The sequence below is a fragment of the Malurus melanocephalus genome, unplaced genomic scaffold (genome assembly GCF_030028575.1).
Source record: "Malurus melanocephalus ecotype Western Australia unplaced genomic scaffold, MMel_1.1 scaffold_984, whole genome shotgun sequence".
In the NCBI taxonomy this organism is placed as follows: domain Eukaryota; kingdom Metazoa; phylum Chordata; class Aves; order Passeriformes; family Maluridae; genus Malurus; species Malurus melanocephalus.
Window position 1 is genome coordinate 3,715 of NW_026624216.1, and position 1,239 is coordinate 4,953.

Consider the following 1,239-nt stretch of genomic DNA (forward strand, 5'->3'; position numbering starts at 1 on the left):
TGCTCCTTTCCTCATGGATTTGCACAATYGTCTTTGCACAAGGGGTGGAACGAGAGGAAACGGCCCCTGAGTTGTGCCAGGGTGGATGTCAGGGAGAATTCCCACCTGGAAAAGGCTSTCCASCCCAGGGCAKTGGGGGAGTCCCCATTCCTGGRGGGATTTCRGAGTGGATGTGGCACTTGGGGACATGGGAAAGCCAGGCTGTTGTGAAAAATCGGGATTTAGCGCCAAAGAATCACAAAAAGGAAAAGAAGTGGGGAATGCTGGGAGAGCACTGGGAGCACTGGGATGGGGCTGGGACACCCAGGGAGGGCAGGAGTGGCACAGCAGGGCTGGGGAAACTTCTCTGGAGCAGCTGAGAACTTCACCCCATAAATGTGGGAACTTCACAATTTACCCTTTGCGGCACACAATTCACCCTTTGCAGTGCACAAATTCCATTTCCACAGACAAATCCCAGCAGGAAATCCATCTCAATGCCCCATTACTGACCCCGCTCTCTCCCCGTYCCCCAGTGCCCCCCAACCTGACCGTCCCCCAGGAGAAGTCGCCGCTGGTGACGCGGGAAGGGGACACCATCGAGCTGCAGTGCCAGGTGACGGGCAAGCCCAAACCCATCATCCTGTGGTCACGGGCCGACAAAGAGGTGGCCATGCCCGATGGGGCCCTGCAGAGCGAAAGCTACGACGGGATCCTGCGCATCGTCAACGTGTCGCGGGAAATGACCGGCACCTACCGCTGCCAGACCAGCCAGTACAACGGCTTCAACGTCAAACCCCGCGAGGCWTTGGTGCAGCTCATCGTGCAGTGTGAGTAAACCTCCATTTCCCCTCGGTTTTATTTCCATCGCGCCGAGAAAAAGTTGATTTATTCCTCCCCTCAACAARCGTTACGGCTGCTCCATATTTGATGTGCTGGCGTTTGTCTCCGCAGCGCCCCGAATCCATGATTTCCATGTAAATAYGGGAGTAAAAATGACATAGGAGTCTCATTTATGGTACAAAAACCCCAACCCGAGCGCGAGGCCATCATTATTTTAGCTCAGCTTTGAATTCCTCGACACGGGAACGAGCGGCTGAGCTGGGAGGACGCGTTGCTGGAAACGCCGAGCGGGCGCTGTGCTCGTTTGTCGTTGCTGTGTCGAACAAGCAGGAAAAAAGCAGAGCAGAGCTGTTCCCTGGGAGCTGATCCGCATCCAGATCTGCTCCACTCTGCTGGGAATGGGCAGGGAGAAGTGGG

General features: G+C 55.9%; 1 protein-coding gene across 1 annotated transcript in view; it reads left to right on the forward strand.

The window, feature by feature from the left end:
* Positions 1-515: 515 nt before the first annotated feature.
* MDGA2 (MAM domain containing glycosylphosphatidylinositol anchor 2) overlaps positions 516-1,239 on the forward strand; it is a gene marked incomplete at its 5' end in the record, with an annotated part of 54,677 nt that continues 53,953 nt past the window's right edge. The window contains one exon of the mRNA XM_057386539.1: positions 516-809. Within this exon, the coding sequence (XP_057242522.1) occupies positions 516-809 (294 nt within the window). The remainder of the gene's footprint in view (positions 810-1,239) is intronic.